The sequence below is a fragment of the Chaetodon auriga genome, chromosome 10 (genome assembly GCF_051107435.1).
Source record: "Chaetodon auriga isolate fChaAug3 chromosome 10, fChaAug3.hap1, whole genome shotgun sequence".
In the NCBI taxonomy this organism is placed as follows: domain Eukaryota; kingdom Metazoa; phylum Chordata; class Actinopteri; order Chaetodontiformes; family Chaetodontidae; genus Chaetodon; species Chaetodon auriga.
Window position 1 is genome coordinate 15,182,177 of NC_135083.1, and position 25,211 is coordinate 15,207,387.

The following is a 25,211-nucleotide window of genomic DNA, read 5'->3' on the forward strand; positions in this document are numbered from 1 at the left end:
ATGACAAGGGCTCTCTCCAGGAAATGTAAAAATCACTGACAAGTCTGGTGAGATGCTGCCACTGCCTCGGCCTATCAATGGAAATTCAAGGCAACAGTAACCACCCAGACGAGTTGCCTTCAATACAGAATGAGTGCTTGTGTTAATGCAGAAACCCATTAAGTTTCACGCTTCCCCACGTTCAAGTACCTCAACATTTTATGATAGCTGCTTTCTTATTAGCATGCTCGTGTCATAACTGATGATTGTGAAAACCCAAGTAGTGTCTTCAAATTGTGTTTTCAAGACATTTCTCCTGAAATAACATATCCTGTCCAAAAGAAAATAATGTACACGTATGATTAAATTCTTTTTTTTTTCTACTCACCTCACAATAACTACGCATTATGGGGGATGCCATGACAGCAGCCATCTTTTATGGGGTTAATGGAGAAGAGAGACTGGAGGTACACCTTGTCAAAAAGACTGAATTTCAGCCTAATTTTTGAGTACAATTTATGGAATATTTTTGTGCCAACAGAAGATGAGAGTTTTTGGGGATTACGGACATCTCTTCCAAACACAGTAATGCCCTAGCTTTTGTCAAAATGACAAGGAGTCTGCCTTCTGAAACACCAGTTAAACTGAAAAATAACCCTCACTTAGCTAAATCTGAAAACACAGATGTTGCTTTTATTCAAGCAGCACATTCAGAAATGAAGAGGATGCTCGAAAATGGAAACATGAAGGGGGTGTGAACATTTCTCATAATTAGATATGCAGTAAGAGCTGTGGACTTATTATTCTTGTGAACAAGAAACAAAATTTTTTATTGTTGCGACAATTTGGAGATCCTGTTGGATTCATCGTATGTGCAGAAGCAGTGATTAGTGGAGTCAAAGTCACACTCTGTAACATTTATGCTCCAAACAAAGAAGGACCGATCTTTTTTCATGCTATGAGCGCTCAGATTATTCTGGGGGGAGATTTCAATCAGACTTTGGATGTTCACCTCGACTAGATTTGATCCTGTGGTTATGTCTGTGAAGTAAGATCACATCTTTTTGATGGGCTACTGACAATATTCAATTAAATTCTGGTTCATTGTCCTTTTAGAGTGTGAGCACAATTGCCAACTATTTGCAGTAACTTTGCAGTGCACACAATTGTTAATATGTTGTGGAAATAGGCAAAGGACAAGAATAAAGCTAACTCGTTCCCATTCAAGCAGGATGACAGGTTGGACTTTAGCAGCCCACCTAGCTCAGCGGGTAACACTAGCCCTGTCATCCAGTCACACATAGCGGTTGATGAAAGGGCTAAAAACTTGGATGTTTGATGAGCTTGAAAAGAGATCCAACCTGAGAAATGTCCAGCTGAAGCACTGGGACCTGCAACCTTTCCGACATCACCTGTCCTCGAGAGAGCACACAGTCTCCCCGCCCAAGAGTCCTCATTATTGTTTTTCACCTTCCGAGAAGCCAGGGCTAAAGGAGAGTTGCTGTACAGCCAACAAGAGGTCATGTTCTTCCTGGACCTATCCTTGGAGCTGCAAAGGAGGTGTTTCAATGGAGTAAAACAGCAACTGAGATCCCTGAACATTTGCTATGGACTAGTGTAACCAGCCAAGCTTGGCCTGATGATTTATGCACGACCACGTGAGTTTGAATCCCCAGCAGATGCTCAGAAGTTTGTTCAGGGCACACAGTGTACACAATATGCACAGAGGAGCTGAACTGGAACAACTGAGAATCAAGCTTATCTCTAAGAGTATGTGAATATAGTCCCAAGTGAGTAATACTATTTCTGATACAGCTGGTAGATGTTTGGTGGTACAGGGCATCCATTTGGTTGATATCTATGGCCCAAATGATGACAGTCCCTGTTTTTGTGAATTTCACTGATTGCCTCCCTTCCAGGGAAAGTAATGTTGGCAGGTGATTTTAACTGCACAGTAGATGCAAAGGTTTGATTGCTTGTCAGGGTTGGACACTTTCCATTCTTCAAAGTAGAAAGAAAATCTAACACTTCAAAAGTACCTGAACCTTTGTCACCCAAGGAGGATTCAAAACTCATTTAAAGGGAAATACTCATGTTACTCATCATCATTTAAAGCCTCGTCTCGTACAGATTATTTTTTAATTTCCACTTCTCTCCTACCCAGCATATTTTACTCAATTGTAAGAAGATTCTCATTTCATAAAATGTATGGGTAAGCATACAGATATTTTCTTTGAAATAAATACAGTCCAGACATCTACGGTCACAAGGTGGAAGGCTTTTAAAGCATACATTGGAGGGCAAATGTAATAACTTGAAACAGAAATTAAATGAGCTGGACTCTGGCTAGCCTTGATGATTTACTACAAACAAAACAAGACCTATTTGCCCTTAAAGCTGAATATGAGGAGCTCTCCACACAAAAAGATGAATACAGTTGACTGGGTTGAAGTGAGACTGTGATAGATGGTGATAGACAGATGGTTCATCCAATCACCTGCCTAGCATTCTGCTGGCCTCTTCCAAACAGTTTCCATGGATGATTTCCCAGATGGTTCTGTGGAACAAATCATCACAAATCATCATGAAACATTACAGTATTTCATGATGAGTATAAGTATAAGTATAAGTATGTAGTAATATGTACAGAAATGTAAAAAGCATGTTAAAATAAAACAGCAGAGTATTATAATATAAACAGTGAATAATATACAGTAAGATAAAATTAAAAAAAAATAGCAGCAGGAATACGCATTAAAAATAAGCATCATAACGGTTAATTTCAAGTGCAATTGTGAAGAATGACCTGAGGTGTTAACAGTGGTGCAAAAATACTCATTTAGAGTTCAGCAGTCTGATGGTCTGGGGAAAAAGCTGTTACAGAACCTGGTGGTCCTGCACGGAATGCTGCAGAACCTCTTTCCAGAGGCCAGCAGGGGGAACAGACCATGGTGGGGGTGTGAGGAGTCCCCGATGATGTTTCTGGCACGGGACATGCAGCATTTAGGTGCAATGTCCCAGTGATTTTCTCCGCTGTCCTCACCACTCTCCTCACGGTCCTCCAATCAGCAGCACTGCAGCCTCCACATCACACAGAGATGCAGCAGGTCAAGATGCTCTCTGTGGTGCTTTTGTAGAGAGTAGTGAGGATGGGTGGGGGCAGGTGGGCTCTCCGCATCCTGCGCAGAAAGTGCAGGCGTTGCTGTGCCGATTTCACCAGTGACGCGGTGTTCACAGACCAGATGAAGTTGTCCGTGATGTGCACCCCCAGGAACTTGGTGCTGCTGACCACCTCCACAGCCGTGATGTTGAGGAGAAGTGGAGCGGGACTGTGACTGGGACACCGGGACTGTGACTGGGACACTGGGACTGTGACTGGGACACCAGGACTGTGACTGGGACACTGAGATGGAACAAATTCCGAATCACATTGAACATATTTTTCAGTATAAAATACTTCATATGTGCGAGAGAGAGAGAGAGAGAGAGAGAGAGAGAGAGAGAGAGAGAGAGAGAGAGAGAGAGAGAGAGATATCTAGTGGGACATTTCAAACGCTCTCGGCGGCCCTCTAGTGGCAATGGAGGCCATACGCAGGCATCTGGTTCACTTGGGCACTGGGCCCCCTCCACGATGCATTGCAGAGTCCCAGTGACGCTGCTGGTAAGTGCTGCCACCCAGTGTCCATTTCACGCAACAGCATGTCATCGTGTTTCTCTGTAATTTCTTATTCTGAATTCGACAAAATAAATTAAAACAATACCATACAATAGCAATAAACCAAAAAGTAACTCTCAGAGGAAACGAAACAATAATAATAATATCTCAACAAAACACTTATTTTGTGAGTATCACAACCACATGTTAAATTACTTTCATTTGCAGCCACTTCAACACATATGACACAAAGTTTGATTTGAGAATTTGATTTATTAGCAATTTGGCATTTGTTTTCTGAAGCACATTTAATTTCCATCATTCGTCACAGTGTCATGTGATTTAAGTTATTAATACCTCTGTCTACCTGCCACGTACCTGCTGAGCTCTTTGGACAAGAGATGGGACTACTACTTCTTCTTCTTCTTCTTCTTCTTCTACTTCTTCTTCTTCTTCTTCTCTCCGATTTTTGTCGGATTGCAAACAGCTGAAAGGTGCATACCGCCACCTACTGTACAACAGTGTGCAACATCATGTCAATTACGTATATTCTGCCTGAAAGTGGACGTTTAAATGGTACCTGAAAAAAAAAAAACCCTTATATGCCAGAATTGCCAGCCTTGTGTTACCTAAATAAGTAACGTCTCTTATCCCCTCTCCTTGTGTTCCCAGTATTCCTTCAAGACCTTTTCTTGAAGCCTCTTTCTCTCTGTTACATACTTGGCACAGTGTAATATTACATGTTCAACATTTTCCTTTGTTCCACATCTCTCACACCTGTCATTATTTCTTTTCCCCAGAGTAAACATCGTGTCATTCAATCCCGTGTGTCCCGCCCTGAGTCTTGTTCTAATAATTTCATCTCTTCTGTTCCTTTCTCTGAAATACCTTGTTATGACTGATAGTTTTAATTTTGTGAGATGCCCTTCCTTTCAGGTCATCCTCCCACATCGTCTGCCATATTTCCATTCCTTTCTGTCTGATTAGTGCTTTTCCTTCTCCTTTTCCTGTTACATGGGAACAAGAAGAGCCAGGGCCCAGTTGCAGAGTCATTTGAAAACCATTTATTAGTTGAACAGAAAATCACCTTCGCAGGGAAAAACTCATTCAAAGTAAAACAAAACCAAAAATCACCGCAGAGGGGGAAGTAGCAAAATAAAGAAAAACACAACATCACCATGAGGGAGATAACAAACTCAACAAGGGAATAAACTCAAAGTGTCCAGGAAAAAACTCACTAGAGGAAAACACGGTTAAACAGTGGGAATGCTGAACACACGGAGAGAGGCAGGCGATCGTTAGAAGCGAGACTGGTGTGACAAGAGCATAGAGAACAGTCTGGCACAGGAGTCAAATGGGAGACGGCTGAAGGAGCTGGGCTGATTAGCAGATGAGGAGCAGGTGTGTAGTGAGGCTCACTCCTGAGGAGATCGGCCCTGCCTCTCTCTCACACTCTGCCTGCTGACAGAGAGCGAGGAAAGAAAACACTGTCAGACCGGGATGAGGGAAAGCACAAAAGAAGAATCATGACATTTCCAAGTTGAACTGGTACTGATATTTCCTTTTTCAGGGCATCTTTTGCATCAGCCATCTCATTACCTTTTCGTCTCTCATGAGCTGGGATCCAACAGAAATGAACATCAACACCACCCCTGTGAAGTCTTAACAAACTATGCTGAATCTCAATAACTAAATCTTCTCTTGTAGTGTTCGTTGATTGGATACTTTCTATAACTGCTTCTCTATCTTATGTAAGACATTTCTTCCTCTTATCCATATAGCCCCATCGTCTGCTTATAACGCTGATCTGATACTTCCATCTAACTTTTCAAATGTGTCATTTATCATGATATTAAACGACAGCGGGCTAATTGCACTGCCCTGTGGGATGCCATTTTCGATCTCAAAATCCCTTGAACAAACTGCTCCAACCTTGACTCTAATTTTCCTATCTGTCAAAAAGTTCATTACCCAGTTGTACATCCTACCCCCAATACCTATTTTACTTAATTTGATCAGTAACCCTTCCCTCCACATTGAATCATATGCCTTTTCTATATCAAAATATACTATTGCCATTATCTCTTTCATTTTAAGTGTTTTTTCCATGTCATTGCTCACTCTGACTCTGGAGCGACCTTTTCGGAACCCAAACTGACAGTTATTTAGCAGCCCTCTCTGTTCCAGTACATATGTCAACCTATACTATTAATTTCTCCAACCATTTACACATGTGAGATGTCAGTGCTATTGGTCTATAGTTAATAGGATTTGAAGGGTCCTTCCCTGGCTTGTTGAATGGTAAGATTATAATGGTATCATCCCCAGTACTAGCTTTAGTGATACTTCTGGGAGCTGCCTGAACATGGCAAAACAAAGTTGATCTTGCTGCTGTTTGCTCCCTCACTTCTTACTTTCTTTAGTGCTTCTGCATATGACGCTTTTTCCATTATTTTAACTCTCTGGGCTTCTCTGGTTCTCTCTGTACTATACAGCCTCCAAATGCTGCACTGTGTTCTCCACAGTTGCAACATTTTACTTTGGCATCTTTTTCACATTTCCCTTACTCATGTTGCCCTCCACATCTTGCACTTCTCAGCTTTCTGTTGCATTGTTGTGCCGTGTGCCCCATTCTCTGGCATGCATAGCACCTGAGTGGCTTGGGGATGTATTCCCTCACGTTATAGTTCATGTACCCCATCTGCACTGATTTAGGGAGTGACTTCTCAAACATTAGGATAACTGACAATATTTTACTTTACTTACTTTTCCTGGAGGTGAAGATAGGACTGCAGAGTGAGGAGCTCATTGACTCTGTCGTCCACCGTTCTCAGGCACTCTATGATGTTTTCATCCTGGACTTGGTCAGAGGGGCCAAGCTGTCATTGGTGATCTGAAGCATTGATTTAACACCTGGTGAAAGCAGGTGTGAGATATTCAAAAATGACAATCTTTCCACAAGACTGATGTTATTATGTTTTACCTTTTCTCCCACCGTTAGATGAGTGTTTCATTGTCAACACAGTAATAAGCTATTTAGCTGTCGATACTTACTCGTGTACAGTACAGGTGACGACAGTTATGACATGTGGCGCACTTTTGTTTGCTGATGGCGCAATCAAGACTATAGCTGCAGTTGCTGCCCAACATAGATCTGAATGAATTAACAACCCAGCCTGCTTTTGTTTCTACTCTCTAAGGTGTATTTTAACCCAGTTGGTGTAATACTACACTCTTTAACCAGGGACAGATCACATTGAAAGGAGGGTGAACTTTGGCTGCTCAGTTACATTCAGGTCATTGCCTATGTTTTCACATTGTCCAGTCTGCATGCTGTTGTTTTCAGGTGTCTATGTTGAAATAAGACAATACACATTTTAGGAAAGTGCTGTGACTACACATTTACATAAATCCTATTTATATATGACATGTATGTTTTCTGTGACAAAAGATGGGAAAAAATGCTGAACTAGGTTTGCTATGTTTCTGTTGTTCCCATTCAAAGAGTAATGTTATGCAGGGGTGCCTGACACCGCACCTTCTTTGAGCCGATCAAAGAGCTTTTCCATGACCTCAACACACTGTTGGTAAACTGCCATCTGTTGTTCAGCAGCCTCTCGCTTGATGGACACTCTCATCTGAAGAGCCTGATGCTGATGCTGCTGCTGCTGCTGCTCAGCCAGAAAGATCCCTCTCTCACTGCAAAGCTTGGAGTGCGAGACGTAATGGAGGACAATTTTCAATCGCAATGACATTGTATTTCCTTCTTTATGTCTCTCTCTTTCTCTCCAACACACACACACACAGAGAGAGAGAACACACCAACCTGAGAGATTTACCTTTGAATGGCCTGAGCTTCACTGTGCTGATAGTTGACAAAGTTCAGTAAAGTGTAGTTCTGCTCCTCCACTGATGGAAATATATCACAACATGTTTTAATCTCTGACAAAATGCAACACTCCCATTGACTCAGTAATATTTAATAGGGACCTACTTTGTTTGAAGTTCCTTATCATTGTGTCTTTCACGTCTTTCCCCCTGTCTCTCTGAGGATTTGTTTTATAGCATCCTCAAAGTCCAGTTCCTTAGACTCCGGTTGCTTACACTTCTCCGCTACGAGAACAAATGTGAAATTCAAACACTACAACATCCTTACTATACATATTAAAAAAAAATTCATAAACATGCCCAAAAAAAGTTCTGAAACACTGAAATCACAGACACATAGCTGGGCTACACTGTGGTAGCATTGTAATATAAAATATAAATAATAATCATGTAATTAACAATATTTATAATATTGCTGTTCAGCCTCTAATCAGTGCTCAGGTCTAAGAATAAATAACAAGCAGCTATAGTAAAACCTTCTCTTTTTGTCCTCTTCAACCTGATGATTCTCAGTCATGAAGTAACATCTTTTGAACACAAGGTGTCACGAGTGTATTTGATTAGAGGTCTACACTCCACTAGCATGGACTGACAGTGGTCTGTTGTGATCAACAATTGGTGGTTTAGGACTAGAAGATCTCAAAATGCAGTGAATATCCCAATAATAATGATGAAGCATATGAAAACCTAGAACAAAAGGCTGCCAAGAACTCTACACAACACACAGGAAAAAGACACAAACATTGCCATGTAGTTATGGGATAGCAGCCAATTAAGTTCATGGTGCCACACTTATGGGAACAGCTGGATGACAGAACTTTAGTCACTTAGAGATAGTCACCCTTTCTGCAGTCGTCCTGGTTGTTGCGTTCAATAGCCTTTATGTCTAAGAAAGCCTGTAAGTGGCAGTAATGGGAGATTTCTCTCTGCAGGTTTCTCTCTTCTTTGATGAACTGAGCCACATCCTTAGCATTCTGGTCCCTCAGCATCTTCATTTCTTCATGGATCTTTATGCTAGATGCAACCATAAATATACAACAAATAAAAAGTATATATAAGTGCTCCTTTATAAGCACCATTGTCACTGTCAAAATAAATCCATATTCTTTCATGTACTGATAAGTAAAAATAGGAATATGCTCTCTAAGCTTACACAATGGTTTACCTGGTATTATTGGCTTCAGTGCATTCAGTCTACAGGTTACAAACATCTCTGTGAATTGAGCTCCAGCTCCTGAATAAGATAACACAGGGTTAACTCTGTACAGTCACAAAATGATTCCTTTATTACCCCCCAACTGGCCATCTCATATCAAAACATCTCCACTATCAACAGCTCTGGGGATGGTGTCTAGATCTACAATAATAATGGAAGCATCATTCTGGCATCTGTTCTTTGGTATTCTCCCCGTTGCTACAGCTCGCAGCAGCAAAATGCAAATTTAAGGACAGACTGAGGGCAAGTTCCCTTACCTTTTTCAAAATAGACTGAACACACAGGAACTCTGTCTTTTCTGCCTGCAGTGTCATCAGCTCCTCCCTCAACTCTCCATTCCCGTGCATCAGCTTAATGAAGTATTTGCATAGAAAGATACGCAACTTAATTTGGGTGGTGGGTTTTCTATCGTTGGTGTTGTGCAAGAGATACCTTATTACCTAGCTTGCTAATCAGACTATTGTGACTCCAGGAAATGATTACTTATTACATGAAACACCAACTCAAGTAATCAAATGACATCTTCCTGTATCATTGCTTTAGATTTAACACTGAATAAACACTAACCTTTATTAGCTGTGTCAGATCTGATTGATGTAACATTAGCAAATATGGAAACACATGGAAAGTCATATGATGTGAAAAGGGAGCTCCTTTACTTACGAAGATCCAAAAGTGATTTACTTGTGACAGCAGATGACCGTCGATTCATTGTGGATTATGGATCAAATTATGGTCTGCCTCAAATCTGAAGAATACAATTACGTTATAGCATCAGGAGATTGAGACTTAAACGTGGCGGCAGCACAAACTGACAGCTACACCTAAGTTAGCTCAAGTGGATTATTTCACCTTGTTAATGTTAGCCTAACTAGCATTGTTGTTAGCCAAGTAAGTTACTAAATAATGCTACATTAGCTAAAATAACGTATGACTTTTAGAATATTACCACTTACTATATAGTTAGGTTAAATATGTGGTATTAAAATGATGAACAAAACCGAACTCGTGCTGGCTAATCTTAGGCTGGCATTATCCAAACTCTGCTAGCTACACCCTTATCTAATGCAAACGTTAATTCAGTTAAACTAGTTACTTCGGTTTCTTCTCGTTAGCTAGAAGACAGCTAGCTGTAGCTAAAGACAGCTACAAAGTCGCCTAATATGAAGACCAAGATGTAACAAAATGTCCTTATTTACCGTCTTTGTTGGGCAGGTAAGATAGCAAATTTGACTTAACTAATGAAAGTAGGATTAACGTACAACTGCTAACTGTTACTGCTCCAATTTTAAGTTAGGCGGCACTGCCGTTGACGGCTCTGAGACGTTCATGGGTACATCATTAGAGACATAAAATAAATATAATACAATAAAATAAAAGGAACTAATAAGGATCAATTAAACACTATTTTGTAGCTATGATAATCCTGTATCACAAATGCAACAAATTAGTATTATCTGGCAAAATTAGCGGAGGTTTAACAAATTAAACAGCCACAACTTCTTTATCAAACAGGAGCAATACAGCAGTTCTCTTAGCAGGTGATGATGCTTAGGACTCATTCCTTAACTTCTGTTCACTGAGAGCAATTATTAAGTTCCTCAAGGACGCTCTGAGAGCCAACAGCACTGGAAAAATTTCCTCCACAGATGAATCCCATATGGGATTCCTGTAATCCACATATGGGATTCAGATGTTGGCGCCAACTGGGGCACTGATTGCAGGTTTAAACTTGCTGAAGCAGGTGATGCCTGCAGGTATCTTTCTAGAAACAGCTGCTGCTCATTGTTTTTGCCATCATCATGATTTATTTTTTTTTTTTCTGTTTCATTGGTATTGTGATACGAGTGGGCTAAGTAAAGCTAAACAGGTAATTATTGTAGGTGTACGCACAGTTTTCTAAACACAGTATGACTCACATTGCATAACACTGAAGGTAAAACAGCCCTACAATTTTATCAGGAAATCACATTCCATCACGGAGGGAGGTGTCCCTCTTAATTACTCTCTGAACATAATAATGTCAACAACAGCACACCATTCCTGGGCCTTGCAACACATCAGGCATGACTAATTCTGGAGTGTGTCCTAGAGTCCATACTCCCAGATGGATCACATTGTTTCTGGTTGGACTGACACAGTTATAAGACTACTGTGGCAAGAAGGGTGTGTAAAGAAAACTAAAGAAATGACGAAATGATTGAATCACAGAAAAACTTTGACCTAGTGCCAGGATGGGATTACAGCAGTGGTGTGAATAGGCACTCCTTCGGGCAAAGCTTCATTTTCCATTTGATGTAATCTCCATGTTACTCTCTGAGTGTTTTCTGAACAAACCACAAGCATTTAGTTTCTGATGAATGAAAACTAAGCTGGTAACATGATCCTCTGTCTATATCTGTTCCGGAGTAATAGAGATCAAGGAGGAGTTCTCTTATCCTATCTTTATGAGGATGATTGGTCCCCGCAAGAACAGGTTAGACGCACGCACACCCCCGCGTGCGCACACACACACACACACACACACACACACACACACACACACACACACAATGCCCAATAGACTGGCGACATGCTCCTAAGAGACAAGTTTGCAAACTGAGTCAGCAGCTGTATTTTTGAATGACTCAACCAATCCACCGCAGAGCCCTTTCGTTTCTCAGAGCCCTGCCCTCAACCCTCCCTCACACACAGGCACGCACTGCCTACGTTTACGCGAGGCTTTACCTCACCACAGCATCACTTCCTTCCACTTCACTAGTCTGCAATTAGCCAATAGCAATAAAGAAGCATTTTCCAAAGAGGTAAGTCAACTCTGAGGTTCGTATTATTGGAAAGAGATTTGTCATGTTTCCATTTGTCTGCTTTTTTTCTGTCTTTTACTTCACTTTTTTGCTTGAGGCTCTATTTTTTCCAATAACATTATACGATATAGACTGATAGACATGCTGTGGCGAGTGATACGACGAGTTTTCTGCCAAGCTAATAATCCTATGATCCTGCGAGTCATTTACTGCATGAATCAGTCATGTTGCCAGGAAGAGACTCCCACGTCTGCTTTGATTTTTCTCAGACTCTACCTGCTTTCATGCTACAATATCTGTTGGAGGGCTGTTTTAATGTCACTCTACGTTCTTTTCCCTTACAAGACAGGCATCTGTGAACAAGGAAGTGGAGGAGGAAAGCAAGGAGCGGACCAGTAAACTGTAAAACACGGGGCATTCTGGCTCTGTTGGTGACTCAACAGGAAATGATGGAGCAGGAGTAAGTAAGGTGAGAGAAGGAAAGGGAGGAGGGTGGGGGTGAGAGGAGAGATAAAGTGAGGAAAAAAGCAAGATTGGTTTTGTCATGCTTAAGGACTCTGAGCTATGTTGTGGGGAGAAACAGACTTTATAGCATCATACCATGCTTTTCTGAGGAAATCTGTATCTTTCTCTCCCCACCTCTACTCTACACAATGGAGTCATGACATGCACACACACTCAATAATCAGTTGATCAGCATCACAAATTTGAAATTTTGTTTTCTGTTGTACTCCTAAAAGGTCACCCTGGATGTTACGTGGTGATTCAAAAAGACTTTGACCTCAGAGCAAATGTTGATCACTGCAAATATTGACAGTGTCTTCCTGTCATATCCGTTTACTCAAAATGAAAAAACACTCAATATGTCAAAGTCCTGATGAGCAATCTTAGTGTGTTTGTGCCAACAATGATGATATGGCAATGTGGGCAGGGAGTTATATATATATGCAGGGAAAATTATCTAAACAATTGAAGTGCAAAGCCTATTTTTCTTAATTCTCTTAATGAACTGGAGCTCAACTTCTCAAGGCTGCGGAAGACCTCCCGCTGGGCCCACAGACCCTCTGCCCACATTGTAGCCTGAAATCACGGGTAGGGAAGCTGCCTGGGCCTCCAGTGCTGCATCCTGGCCAAAGAATCACCCTTTTCATGCTCTGGTCTCTGCCATTCAATGAAGCTGTCAGCGTGAAATCAGATGTCACAGGGTTTAAATCACTTAAATCCTTGCCACTTCCTCAATCACTTCTTTGGCCACTGACTCTGTTTTGTCTTTCTCGGTTGGTACCCTGGGAAAAAAGTGTTGTGCTTTCTTGTCTTTTATAGGGTTTGCACCACCACACATAAACTTGTGTGTTTCTATATGCGTGCTTTCCACCTTTAATCCATTACTTTCCTTGTAGCTCCATTTTATTCACGGCAGTCTGAAAGGCTGTTTGTGTAATTTTTAAAAAATGCTCATCAATTTAGCATCAGAATAGTTTCCACAGAAAGTATTTTCTTTTGGCCCCAAGTGCAGTTCCTGAACTACCCAGCAATCAAAGGCAACACAAACGTCATTCTTCAGGCCGTCCTCCTCTTCCTCCCGGTGGCTGTTGGCTCTTTGATAACTGAGCTGTCTCCTCACGGGATGAGGTCAAAGGCCGTGGTGCGAAGCCCACTCAGACATTTGAGGAGCCCGATTCCTTCCTGACGCCTCCAACTTGTCAGACTCAACCACAAATCCATTACATTAAAAAAGATTAAACGAAGGGTGTGTTTTTCAAATCACACATAACTCAGTCGGCGAGAAAGTCTGAATGGATGGTACTGATTCATCAGAAGCTTTGTAAACCTATTTATCCCTTATTTATATAACACATATATATCACACCCTCTGTTTGGCAGTCTACTCCATATCGGGCTGAAGGAAGTGGTGGGTGGTAACAAAGAGGTGCAATAAATAAATCTCATAAGAATTTCTCTCTTTTCACAATCACTGCAGCTTCGGCTGGATGACGATGCCCCTTGCTTCAGCTCTGGTGCCCTTCTCCAGACTTTACTCACCTAATCAAAAACTCTTGCTTTATTGGAGAGGAATTTTAACTTCTTACACATGTAGCAGCTGTGGTTGGGGCGTTTTTACCTCATCATCTCTTTCACATCAGATAAACGTAACTATGACACTGGGTCCAATTATTTGTTACAACCTCTGACTTTGATTCCCTGGAACGACAGTGTTGCGCTTAAAAGGAATGTGAAACTCAAACATGCGACGGCTCGACCGTGACTTTGAAAACAGCAGCACTCTTGTCCATCTGCAGTCTGTTACGGGGCTCTAATTACTATTACATGTTTGTACACAGCTGGTTCCTCTATAAGAGAATTCCCTGTCACCATGTCAGCACATCAACCTACACAAATGTATTTACCATAGAACACGTATGTTAACACCTACTTGCTACATTTCCTATTCCAGCTTGAGACGTTGCTGAATGAGTGGTGGGCAGACATTTATCTTCTGAGATATTGTCATTTCAGGGGTTATCTGCTGTTCACAGATCTGCTCTACCAATCCAGCTTGATATTTGAGAAATTATGACCGCTGTTTATTCAGTCCTCAGTATTGACTCCTGCTTTAACATTCATGTTTCTTGTCTGGAGTGCATAAAAAAAATCATGAACAGAAGGCCTTGATTTCAGTCCAGCTTTGATGGTCCATCTTTAATTTTGCAGCAGCATGAGGGAGTTCCTTCAGAGCGATCCATCACATCTTTGAAAAAAGCACACGGGGGGAGGGGGTTACAGATGTGGGAGGTGGGCTTCTGACTGCACTGACAGCTGTGAGGGACGGAGGTCTCTCAGAGCAGGAAATGACTTGACCTTCCCTGTGGGAGACTGGCCCACCCCGACAACAACCCCCACAGCTTTGAGCATCCTGGGTCACCACAAGCGCCCACAGAGGGCGGCGGCGCAGCAGAGGAGCGGCAGGGACGATTAGATCTGTTGGTCAAGGCGTCCAAAAGTTGAAATTTGGATGGCGCTGTGACACCTACAGAACAAAAGACCTACACTAAGACCTTTAAAGGCATTGTGAGTGTGAAGTTTCAAAATCAAGATGCTAGTTGCACCATTACTCCTCCATTTGTTTGGTACATGCCAACTGACAGGAACTCTTTATGTCACACTGGAGTCACATGTGCTATCAATCACTGCATTGCACAACAGAAAGTTGATCCAGCAGGTTATTTGCTAAAAAGTATGAGTATTCCTTTAAGCAAACAAGATACGTCGGAGGAAGACGGACAGTCAGCGATTGCAGCAATAGAAGCACATTGCATGTGGTGTGTATTTATTTTGTGGGTTTGTGATTTACAAGAGGTATATAAGTGTTAGACACTCCTTAATCCATATATGACCCTGTGAGGATTTTATTACAGCGTTACAACGGTGAACTGGCGGAGGTCACAGGGCCATTTGGCATCTTGCTTACACTTTTATGAGCCAGTTATTTAGGTATCTCTTTACAATATTTAATGTGTCTATTTGCCTGTGTTTTTATTAGGATTGTTACCACAATAAAAAGATCACTTGACAGTCTGGAGGCGGACTGTAAGCCCAGTGTGTTCTGGGCTGGTAAAAACAAGAACGGCCTGCGCTCACTTCCATGTTATTTTCTGGTAAATGGCCTCCTGTGTTGTCCTCCTGCCTCTCTCTGCGTGGGCGAAGACAAACACGGAAAGTGAACTCATATGTGACATGATGGCTTCAGAAAAAGTTCTCGTCCACCGTAACTGAGCTGCCGCACTTGTTCTTCTCTATCAGTTGTATGTTGTACTCAGGCTAAACGCCACCCACGCACTCTCTGACTCCCACACAGGTCAGACCAAAATTGTTTACTGCATTATGAAGGGCAATTTCCCATACACTCATTACACAAGACAGATAAAGTGATTCTAAATCTGGAGGTCTCTGGACATTGCTGCTATTGACCAACAGAGTTACTCTGCGTAGACAAAACATTGATTGCAAAAACTGGAAATCTCTGTGACTTGTGAACATGAATGATTTCAGAATAAATGAAATGCTGAGAGGTTTTTGCCAGAGCCTTGAAGTCGTAACGTCTCACTGATTTCCATGTATTTTCTATTCCACTGGCAGTGAGGACACATTTTGTGGATGATGACGGCTGCACCTGGAGTGTCTGTGTGAGTACTGGCTTATTTGACCCATATTTTGAATTGAAAATCCACCAGGCTGACAATGTCTCTGGTTCACAGTGGTGGAGGAAGTATTCAGATGCTTTAAATGCTCCAGTATTAGTCTGGATGTAGCCTGAAGTAAAAGCACAGAAAAAGTAGGAACAAATTACACCAAAGAATCTAAAGTAAAAGGCCAATTATGCTGAATGACCCTGTTTTGGGATTATTATTGCTTTTAATTATCAGAAAGAGCTGATTGGAACTTTTTATACAATGTTTTATGCATGATCTGTAGTTTAATCAACAACACTGCATACATGTCATGAGACTATCATCTGCTGTGTCTGTAAAATCTGAATCTGCAAAGAAACCAGCTCTCAGATAAATGTAGTGGATCAGCCACAAATACAGCAATTCCCTCTGAAAGTAAGTCCCAAATGTGAATATTCAAATTAAGCACAAAAAACCCCCAAACTCAATCTCCACCACTGCTGGTTTATAAGCCACAGGCTGCTTTCCCTAATGGTGTTTAGTTTCCCCTAATGACTTGTATTTTTTAGGGTTTTTTTCCCCTTTAAGACTGATTTGGGTGGAGTTACAGCAGCTCGCCCGGGGAGCTGGATGCTTTTATAAGGAGATGTGGAAACCCACGTCACTCTGACCAAATGGGTGTCACCTCCCAGTGTTGTTGACAGAGGAGGGATGTTGCACATGGTTCAGTTTTCACTGGGACGCTGGCTCGCGCTGTACAGACGCATTTTCTCACATTGGACAGGAACAGGTCGACCGAGCTTAATGGACAAGTCTGCATTTTCATGGTAAGACTTCCCTCCATTTTTCCGTGAACATGAAGCGTTTAGCCATCAGGGACAGTGTTTTAAGTGATGTGAACTGAGGAGGCTGCTTATTTAAAACCACGCGTTAAAAGCTGCACGGGGCTGAATCCCTCGCGGCGAGTTTATCGTTAAAAGACTCGTGAGACCGTTGGTCCAAGATTTCAACGACTTTTGTCGTTTCCTTAAAAAGTCTTTGAACTGACCCTTTAGCAGAAATGTTTGAGCACTGACTCAGCTCGTCTATCAGAATTCTAGTAAGGCGTAATCAGCGGGACAGACTGTTTTCTTGACCCGATGTCCGCCAAGTGAAGTCCCATCGAGGCGGGATGGGTGAGTCCGGCAGCGCTCGGCTCGTCCCCCGTCAGCCGCTAGTGGGCGCTGAAGAGCCAGAGTAGTTCAGTCGGTGTGTGGAGTTTGGTCCAATGTAATAGTAAGAAATAGTGTTAATTCTGCACTACTACTTATTTTAGATTGTTTTAATTATCTGTCATCGCTAGTGTATTTATTTGTACATGCACAGTATCTATACATGTACATGGGATATCTATCAGTAGCTCGTTCCCTCTGCAGCTGTATCTACATACATGTATCTTATGAGTGTCTACATATTTACAGAAGGTGCATTTTAATCTGGATCGATGTGATTTCAAATGCACTGAAATTTGTTGTAGTATTGAGCATAGTTAATTAGACGACTTCCATCTTGAGCCTAAAATTAAATGGATTATTGATGATTAAACTGATTGAATACAGCTGTATAAAATTAGGCAATGTTGAACATTTATAACAGTATTCAATTTTAGCATTGTTGCTTAACAAAATTGTTGCCTGCTGTCTACATTCAGGACTGGTTAAAACAATATTCTCACTCCCTTTTTAAATACATTTTTTTCTCCAGATAGTTACATTTGAAAACTACATGTGAAGTTGGGAGAGGAAATACAATTTTGGATAGCTGAAAATAGAATTTATTTTATTTATTTTACCCAATTTTGGTCTTTTTGACCCTTTGCAGAAATGTTGGGCTAAAGACTTAGTAATATTACAAAATTATTGATGGATTATTTGTGGATGAGTGAAGTGATTTATTTCGCTTAAAGCCTCACAGAGTCAGCTTTCTGTCACTCAAACTCACAAAGTGGCAAATTTGCTATGACCTCCTGGATAACTCCCACACGCGCAAACCTCTTCTTTTCTACCGCCAACACCTTTTAAACCAGCTTCAACAGAAAAATATGGCTCTGTGTTAAGTGTTTAAATGACTTCCATCATTTAAACACTGCTCAGATTATGTAACAGATTGCATACATGTGTTTAGATTGTGTAAACTGCAGCATGAAATGAGCCAATCCCAGAGACTAATGATTCAGCAGTATCAGTCCTTTTTCTAGATTCAAAGATTTACATGCAGAGGTTTCATTTTTTCCAATTACACAATTCTATGCAGTGAAATGTGGCGTGCCATAGTCTTTCGTATGCAGAAAAAATAAATGTGAAGTGTAAAAACTCAAATTCTAAATATATGTTATAGATATATGTTATATAGTTAGTACAGTGTGAATGAAAAAATTCAACTTGTTACGAGGTTTGGCCACGCTGCTTTCACTCCATCATGCTGTATGTAGTGAAATTCGGCCTCACACATGTGACCCGTTATAAAACAGTACGTGCAGAGCAAACAGTGTGTCTGCAACAGGTCTGGTTTGTCAGTAGACTGCAGTCCTGTGTGACACATGTAGATATATTTCCTTTGCTAAAACCAACTACTCTTGTCTATTTAGATTATTTGATTAAACAAACGTTCATGTAGGCCGTAAATACTGCTGTTGCGATCTGGTCTTCTATGTCACAGTCTCCTGCATTTTTCAGTGTTGTGGTCGACTCATGCTGAGAGTGTTACTTGGCTGCTAGAGTTTACAACAAGTTGTAATTAGGTGATGTAAAGCACGTACTTTATGCCAGCGCTGGAATTAAATCATTTGTTAAGGTCTAGGCAGTGAATGGCCTGTTGCCTGAAGTGAGGTGGGAACAGCCAATGACAACACATCAAGGCTCCTACGTGAGATAAACAAACAGTTTTTTAGCCTCTGGCTTGTCCTTTCAGCAGTGCCAGTACACACAATCGTCCTGCAGGGGATTTGCAGCACAGGCTCATACCTTGGCCATGTCTGCTTGTCTCCATGGCGTATCTTCAGTCTTAACCTCATGGGAGAGTTCACTTGTATTTTCAGGCTTGCTTCGCTGCGCACCAAAGTGACACAAAGGCCCATTCATGCTTGAGAGTGGCTCCATTCATGGACGCTGAGTACTTGCTGGTAGAATTCATAATTGTTCAGCGTCTTCCATCTCCGAGGCTCACAGGCGGAAATGACGCCACAGTCGGTTGTTTTAAGGATGACATAAATATTCAAATAGACGCATGGGTCACTGTTTTGTTTGTGGTGGCTTTTTTGTTGCATTATGCATGCGCTGCATTGTTTGCTTCCCACATCGACTGCAGACCGATTGGTGACATGAAACAAAGCAGGACTTTGAAGGGTAAGATTGCAGCGTGATAGTAAAATTGAGGCCGAGCTTTGCCTCTGGACGAGGAGGAGTAGGCTGAGTTATTAATTAGGGGTTTGCAGGTGAATTAGTAAGGGGCGACGGGTACTTTCTGACCATGAGGGTAAGTGCACACATCACTGGATTTGCTTCCGCCATGACAGAGTCAAGGCCGCTGGGTACTAGACAGCATTGCTGCTGGAGTCTTGAAGGGAATGAGATCTCTGCTTGTGGACTCTCTCTTCAGTTGTCAAACGGTCTGTTTGACCTAACCTTTGAGCCTTGTGAGTAAGCCAAGGAAGCGAGGCTGATGTTACCTTTCACATAAAAGCAGGTTGACCTTGTCAGGGGCTGATATGATTGGCCGAGAATGAAGAAAAACAAATTGTTCTGTTCTGATAACGATCCTCACTCCCGTGCTCTCAGGAAGATGACTGAGGAGAGGATGAAGGACGCTGTAGGGCTCAATAGCTTCAACTAACCATTTCACTTTAAACTTATTGGAATTCTGTATCCTTTACATGCTTGTCAATAAGGAGATGAAGTCTGGCATTAATAATCTACAGATTAAATAAAATAACTAAGTTTAAGACAAACTAGTCTACAACACATTTAGATATGCTTTATTCTTGGGATGGTGAGGGCTCTATAAATATAAATATATAAACCTGCTTACATTTTTGCATCTGTAAGATTAATATTATCGGTTATCTTATCAATATTATTGCTATTGGTATCCGCCAGAACAGACAATTTTTATTAGCAGCCTTGAAATTCCATATCAATGCATCTCTAAGACTGAGCTCATGATAAGTTTAACTATTGCATGACGTGTCTTTCTTTTCCTAGTTACCTTGTTAAAGTGAATACATGACATTCTCTGTAGAGGCTGAGTGATTGTCTCCTAAACTAAAATATCTGACGATCCATAGCCGAATCGAAATCAAACCTGCGCGTTCCTCAGTGTGTTCGTGGGCGTCGTGCTTTGGAGTGGTGGAGTGTGTCTGTCAGCATCACAGGAATGCTGCACACTTAGCCCCTGTTGTAAGGGCGGATACTGCAGGGTTTCATGGTCATGGAGAGGAAGGAGGGTGAGGAGTGCTGCTGCCCTCCCACATCTGACCCAGAGGTTGAGCCTTCACATCAGACAAATGGCTTTAATCTGGAACCACAAAGAGATACAGATAGCAGCTGGCAGAGCAGACTGAAGGCTGGGCGTTTGATGCGACTGTTGTTTCTCAGAGGCTCACCTAAGACAATGCAGCGTTTGAGGAATAGAAGATGATTTACTGTACCAAGTAAATGTTTAAGACAAATTCAACGTGGAAAAATCTCTTGACTGTTCTCACAAAATGCTTTTTATATACTCGATTGTTTTCCCACAGACTGACCTTTTCCAGAGTGAGAAATGTGCAGACAGTAACGGTAACAGGACAGGTAGTTACAGGTAGAATATACAGCAGGTGTGTCGTGATAGTCATGCTGTATTAGTAACATAAATGATATAATCTGTAGGTGTTTTATGTGTGTGTTTTGAGCCTCGAAACATTTGTTCTAGAAGATCTGTCCTGACCTTTGACCTGCCTGGTAGGATGAGTGCATGCAGCTGGGTGTGCTGGATGGGACTGTGTTCCAGATGTCCTCTGTTTATAGTCTCCGTTTTTGGGCGTTTCAACACTAATGAAGGTGTGACTGGAACAAATGAGAGGAGTGATGCAATGCAAAAGCCAAATGTGGAGGTTCATTTTATGTTTATTATGTTTAAAGCCTGACTCTGACACGCCTGCTGCGACATGAAGTTTTCCTGTTTGGCAGCAACAGAAAGCCGTTTGAATCCTGCACCACTCACTTTTCTGTTTTTCTCCAACAGCTTCTTCTACTCGCTCGAACGATGAGTTTGATGGAGCTGACCTGTGTTGGAGCTTTAGACCGATACCAAACAGACCTTCATTCTTTTTAAGAACACAGTTTCTGCCACAACATGGCCGGGAGTCAGAACAACTATTGGGGACAGCATGACCCCAACAGGTACTCAAACTAATACACAACTAATACAGAAATAAAGTCAGTCATTATTATAAGGTGTGACAATACAAGCACTAATTCATCATCTGGGGGCAAAAAAAAATCTTTAAGATGTTGTAAAGCAACAGTCAATCCTCTTCCAGGATGGACATGCACTAGATGTTGTACATACAGAGTAGACAGTATTAATATAAATATAATAATATGGGGGACACAATGACAATATTAGTTAAATGAGTAGCAAACATACATGAAGACTGTGGCTCAGGTGTTGGAGTGCTGTGACATAATGGAAATAAACATGTAGGAGGGAAGAACATATGTTCTGTTAAAGCGTATATGTCATGTCATGTTTGTTATTTCACACATAATAACTGACTTATGTCAGGTTATGTGCAGGAATGATTTACACACACGCACAGCTTTGTATGGATTTCTCAACCACTCTTGATTTGCAGAATGTGCTTTGGCCTGAGTGCTGACATGGAACACAACCTGACAGAGCTTCAACCACAGCAAATGGCCACGGAGTTAAACTGTGAGTCAATTATATATATAATTGTTTACCACAAAGACGTCATCTCAGTGACTATTGTTTGTATGAATCTGTAATTGCTGCTAATTGCAGAAATGGTTTTTGAATTGGTCCTTGAACCTGTTTTAGATTGATGTGAGTTACAATAGAAAACCTTGAGATAGACAGGAACGTGACAGCCAGTACACACGATTATGAGTTATCTGTGAAATGAAATTAGAATAAACCAAGCAAGACACAGATAACATGCTACGGCAGCTCACATTTTGGCTCCCTGTTTTTAATCTTTTTGAATTGTGAAACACTTAAAGGGTTTGAGAAGACCTCCAAAGGTTTTGGCAATACTAAATCATTCATTTTCTTAATGTTATAATAAGGTTCATTTCTTGAATTCTGCCAGCATATATCTATTTTCTTAAGTTTGTTTTGGCTTGAAAAACTAGAGTGTAAACCCTGTCTGACTCATAAAACAGCGTGCAGAAAGGGTTTAGGTGAGTTTGTCATCACTGTGCTGAGCTGTGTAGTGGGGGGGGTATTACTCCGTGGTCACCAGCTGTTCCTGCAGTCTGGGGCACGTCGGATGTTTCCACAGAGAAGGACATGGGAAGTGATGATTCCTGTGTTAATCAGGGTGTTGTGGCTGATGTTTGACGAAGAAGGTGATAGGTTAAGAGCTTGTTTTCAACATGTTTTTGCTCCCGTTTCCCGTACGATACCTTCAGCAAAACAGGAGGTTTTTTCTGAGAAGAGTGGGCAGCTCACTCCCCCTGGTATTTTTTCCCTCCCAAACCATCACTACACTTGAGTTGAGAGTTTTTTTTTTTCTCACTGCAAGTTGTTTTCCATGTTTCTTCCTCTGAGAATTGTTTCTGCACTGAAGGAAACAACAGTGATAGCAAAACCTTGTATAGCAGCAGGATCTTGGTGCACAGCGCAATTTAGGATTTCATGAAAACAGTAGTTTAATACCTGATTGTTTGTGCCTTTCCCAGGCAACATCTCCATCTCCCAGCCTGCTTTCTACTCAGACACTTACCGCCTAACTTCTGATAACATGCTGCGGCCCCATGAGGGAGACCAGGTGGTCCCTACTTCCCAGAGACGGACAATGTCTGGGGGCCACCAGAGAGAAGCCAAACCCCTGCCACCTCTGCCCGACCCTGAGGAGCTCATGTCAGATGAGGCAGCTGACAGTGAGGTGGAGTTTTTTACCAGTGACCGGCGGCGGCTTTTGCCCAGAAGCTGCCCCAAGTCCATGTACAGGGGCACGAGCAGAGACTGTGGCCAAGTAAATTATGCCTACCAGGAGAGCTCGTTGCGGGCTGGGAGTGCTGGACCTGGCTCCATGGCTTTCTCTTGGCCAAACAGAGAGGACAGACCAGCAGGTAGAGGAAGCAGGTTCGGAGCCAACATGTGGGCTCAGGCTCTCCAGAGAGAAGCCCACCAGCCCGTGGTTTCAGACACTTTGTGTAGCAGAGACCAGCACCAATCATCTAGACTCCAGTTTTCCTGTCCAGGCCCTGATTCCCAGCTTCTCCACAGCAGCTCCACAGACAAGCCACAGGTCCCTCCTCGTGTCCCCATCCCTCCAAAACCTCCTGCTCTCTCAAAGGCTGTGAGCGCCAGCGAGGAAGACAAGCCTCCCAAAATCCCTCCAAGAGTCCCCTTAGTCCCACCCTGCCCACCACGCACCCCGAGCCCCAAAAGCCTTCCAATTTATATCAACGGCGTGATGCCCGCGACACAGAGTTTTGCTGCTAACCCCAAATATGTGAGTAAGGCACTACAGAGGCAGCAGAGTGAAAGGGCGCCACCTGCAGCTCAGTTCTATCCCTGCATTGTTCCAATTTTGAAGGATGGCAGACAGGCCAGCGCGACACACTACATCCTCCTGCCGCCGGGCCGACCGGCGTACTCAGACAGGCGCGAAAGACTCCGGAGTGAACCGGCCGGGATGGGAAGCAGCAGCTTGTGGCAGAACAGATAGAAACTCTCGCTTATGTCACTGTCTGAAACTTAATGAGTACAAAACTGTGACTGACATCATCAATAACCTTGGTGTACAGGGGGGAAACACCTATGTGCTACATTCACACGTCATATCGGTGTTCTCTGCTGTGACCGATGCATTCTGAGATCACTTACGTCACACAACACTGTGAGGTTTTTGTCTGTGTTTAACTGAACATTTTACCGGTCAGTATTTTAGCGACGTCTCCTCGACATCAACATGGAAAACATCACAACATCATGTTAGTTTCACTAATAATGGAGAAAAATTTACTTCCTGTAAGCATTTTCAGTTTTGGTTTACTGACATATTACAGTTTTCTCACAGGGAAAATCCCCCTTCGCTCATTATTTTTAAGTCTGACAGCCATGCGCTCATGTCATTTAAACAACCCGAGTTAATCCTACATTTCTTACAAGAGAGCAAATAATTACTGTATGTACAAGCTGGGCTTGTACTGAACTCTTCATCCCATGTGTGTTAGTTTTTATGACAATGCTGCTTGAAATCTAAGGTTTCATGTAATAGATTTAATGTTTTCTGGAATCATTCTCACATCAAGATGCATCATCAGTGTAACCATGAACACGTGGCTCATATTAGAACGACACAACACAACCAAAACATGCTTTGAACTACAGTGAAATCAAACACCTGACCTGATAAAACTCTGAATGGCTTTTGCAGGCTCTTTGTGTGCCTCACCGTTGTTTCAGAAAGCTGATGTTTTTACTTCAGAGTTCCTCCAAGCTGCATCTCTCCTGCAGAGTGCTCAACATTCTCCTTTCAGGCTTTGACTCTCGCAGCATAATCTATGCTTGTGTGCACAAAGTTGAATTTGTTGAAAGGAAATTTCTGTGAGCAGATTATCAGCAGAAGAACCAAGTCATTAATGCTTTCTGACACTGTAAAAGGTCCTACATCAATAGTGTTTTTATACACAGGAGCAGAAGAGGCCTTTATTTTCAATTACAGTCAGCTGACAAACTTTAAATTGATGATTGATTATTTTAACTGTATGTGTATTTAGCTCAAATAATGTATATATGGTCACAAAAAAGAACCGATTGGGCCTTTAATGCTTCTTTTTTCTGTGCATGGAAATCATGTTACGTTTACACTGTTGAGGTGCGGACCCCCATTAACAACCTTTGGTACATCAACAGGTTGGAATTTCTCATGAAGGTTCTGTGTTGGCCCAAGCAAAGGCTGCTTGTAAGTTCATAATGTTGTTTGTGTCACAAGTAAATCATTGTACAATTGTGTTTTTAATCTATTTATAGAAATAAAATAACTTATTCCTTCTACAATAGGCTCAACGTCCTTTTTCAGCAGCACAAATATGATTTCTTTGACAGTGGATCCTCATGAAAGCACAGCCTTCATTTGAAATGAGAGGAGACATGTCACCTCTTCATGTCTTTATGTGTGTTATTGTCTCATAAATCTTTAGAGAAAGCCGTAAGCAGAGAAGGGAAGCAGAGACTGCTGAGGAAACGTTCCAGGAAATTTCATTTTCTAAAGAGGATCTACTGTAAGT

The 25,211-nt window shown here is 41.9% G+C and overlaps 1 protein-coding gene and 1 pseudogene across 2 annotated transcripts; one reads left to right on the forward strand and one right to left on the reverse strand.

Annotated features, from left to right (window-relative positions):
* Nucleotides 1-3,067: 3,067 nt before the first annotated feature.
* On the reverse strand, nt 3,068-18,722 carry LOC143327208 (outer dynein arm-docking complex subunit 1-like; annotated as a pseudogene).
* Nucleotides 16,380-24,981, forward strand: errfi1b (ERBB receptor feedback inhibitor 1b). 2 transcript variants are annotated; one of them, XM_076742140.1, is made up of 4 exons: nt 16,380-16,538; nt 20,971-21,128; nt 21,584-21,663; nt 22,653-24,981. In XM_076742140.1, the coding sequence occupies exons 2-4, from the start codon at nt 21,082-21,084 to the stop codon at nt 23,645-23,647; spliced, it is 1,122 nt and encodes a 373-aa protein (XP_076598255.1). In that variant the 5' UTR covers nt 16,380-16,538; nt 20,971-21,081; the 3' UTR covers nt 23,648-24,981. The 2 variants fall into 2 exon arrangements, with proteins under 2 accessions (XP_076598255.1, XP_076598256.1); XM_076742141.1 differs by lacking the exon at nt 16,380-16,538 and adding an exon at nt 19,009-19,094.
* The last annotated feature ends 230 nt before the right edge of the window (nt 24,982-25,211 follow it).

Excerpts from the sequence above, each read along its gene's own strand:
- errfi1b (XM_076742140.1), top strand. The coding sequence starts at position 21,082 with ATGGCCGGGAGTCAGAACAACTATTGGGGACAGCATGACCCCAACAG. Across the intron at positions 21,129-21,583 it reads GGACAGCATGACCCCAACAG|AATGTGCTTTGGCCTGAGTG; the intron begins GTACTCAAACTA and ends CTTGATTTGCAG. Across the intron at positions 21,664-22,652 it reads AATGGCCACGGAGTTAAACT|GCAACATCTCCATCTCCCAG; the intron begins GTGAGTCAATTA and ends TGCCTTTCCCAG.